The sequence below is a fragment of the Galeopterus variegatus genome, unplaced genomic scaffold, assembly GCF_000696425.1.
Source record: "Galeopterus variegatus unplaced genomic scaffold, G_variegatus-3.0.2 Scaffold4183, whole genome shotgun sequence".
NCBI classification, from domain to species: Eukaryota; Metazoa; Chordata; class Mammalia; order Dermoptera; family Cynocephalidae; genus Galeopterus; species Galeopterus variegatus.
In genome coordinates, this window is record NW_007730294.1 from 104,578 (window position 1) to 105,876 (window position 1,299).

Genomic DNA, 1,299 nt, shown 5'->3' on the forward strand with positions numbered 1-1,299 from the left:
TTATGTGAGAAGAACACGAAAAAAAAGGGCACATAGCAAAATGAGTAAAAGAAAAAAGGCATTTATAACTGTATTTATTAATCAAGTAAAATCAGGTGTAGGGATATATGCAAAGAGAAATTAATTGACTTTTCTACTCACATGTGCATCTGAAGATCCAGATGAATGAACATCTGATGATCTGGACTGCAAGTATTAAAAATAAAAGTCAGTATTTAAAGGATCAGAAAACATCTTATTACATCAACAACACAGTGTTTCTCAGGTTATACAGACTCAATCTTTCCTAACTTTTAGCAATTTGTTCTCAGCTAATGTTGGGAAAACATATGAAAATGGTCACAGCCCCTCAGACGTTCAGACTCTTGCCAAGTATTCAATATAAATATGCACATGCGCCCAGGTGTTCCTTCATTATTGTCTAATGTAATTGCGCATGTGCACCGAGGTATCCTGGGTTATGGACTTAAGTATAAAGGATGAGTGGCTCTGATCCACAGGGCTCCCCTACCCCTGGGATGCCCCTAGGGGTCCAAGGGGAGACCGCTTCTACTGCTGGAGGCTGTTGCTGCAAGCTGTTGCTGCCAGTGCCCCCAGGACCCTCCAAGAGGCCACCACTGGACCTGTAAGCTGCTGCCACCACCACTGAGGACTGAGCTCCTGTCATCTGCCAACAGCTCCCAGGACCTTTCCCAATTACCTAGCCTGTGGACCTGCGTGTGAGGGGTCTGTTGACCCAGTCTGTACAATGGATTTGAAGGGTCTGAGCCCTAGCCCTGATAATACAAATGGAAACTTAGAATGACTAAAATAATGAAATATTTTGGCTTTAGTTATGATTTGCCTTACTTGACAACTGGCGTAGTCATGTAGCTTTACAGCTAATAAAACTGAACAAGAGCAATCTCTGACTTATGAAAAAGCTGTGATCCAAAGTAAATGTACAAGTCATTTCTTTAAGATTCAGAATGCATATTTCCAAAAATATGACAAAAATGCTAGTGGGATATATGTGAACCATAATTACCTACCTTTTTATAGTATAGACCAGAAAACTAACCACTACTTTTACAACAGAACTTTCGTGTAAAATCTCTTCCCAAGTCATAAAATACACTGTTTACTGCTACCACAAAGCCAGAGCAGCAACTTCTTGGTGTACAGCAAAGAAACCTCCCCTCCTTTCTCCCATCACCCAAAGCCACGTAAAGAAGCAGACTCTTTTTTTTTTTTTTCTCGTTTTTGTCTTTTTTCGTGTCCGGCAACAGATCGCAACCCTCAGTGTCGCGCCCGTACCGG

The 1,299-nt window shown here is 41.4% G+C and overlaps 1 protein-coding gene across 2 annotated transcripts in view; it reads right to left on the bottom strand.

Annotated features, from left to right (window-relative positions):
• Positions 1-1,299, bottom strand: part of U2SURP (U2 snRNP-associated SURP domain containing) — a 58,989-nt gene that overhangs the window by 46,841 nt on the left and 10,849 nt on the right. For both annotated transcript variants that reach the window (XM_008586946.1, XM_008586947.1), the window contains exon 2: positions 142-186. In XM_008586946.1, the coding sequence (XP_008585168.1) occupies positions 142-186 (45 nt within the window). The remainder of the gene's footprint in view (positions 1-141; positions 187-1,299) is intronic.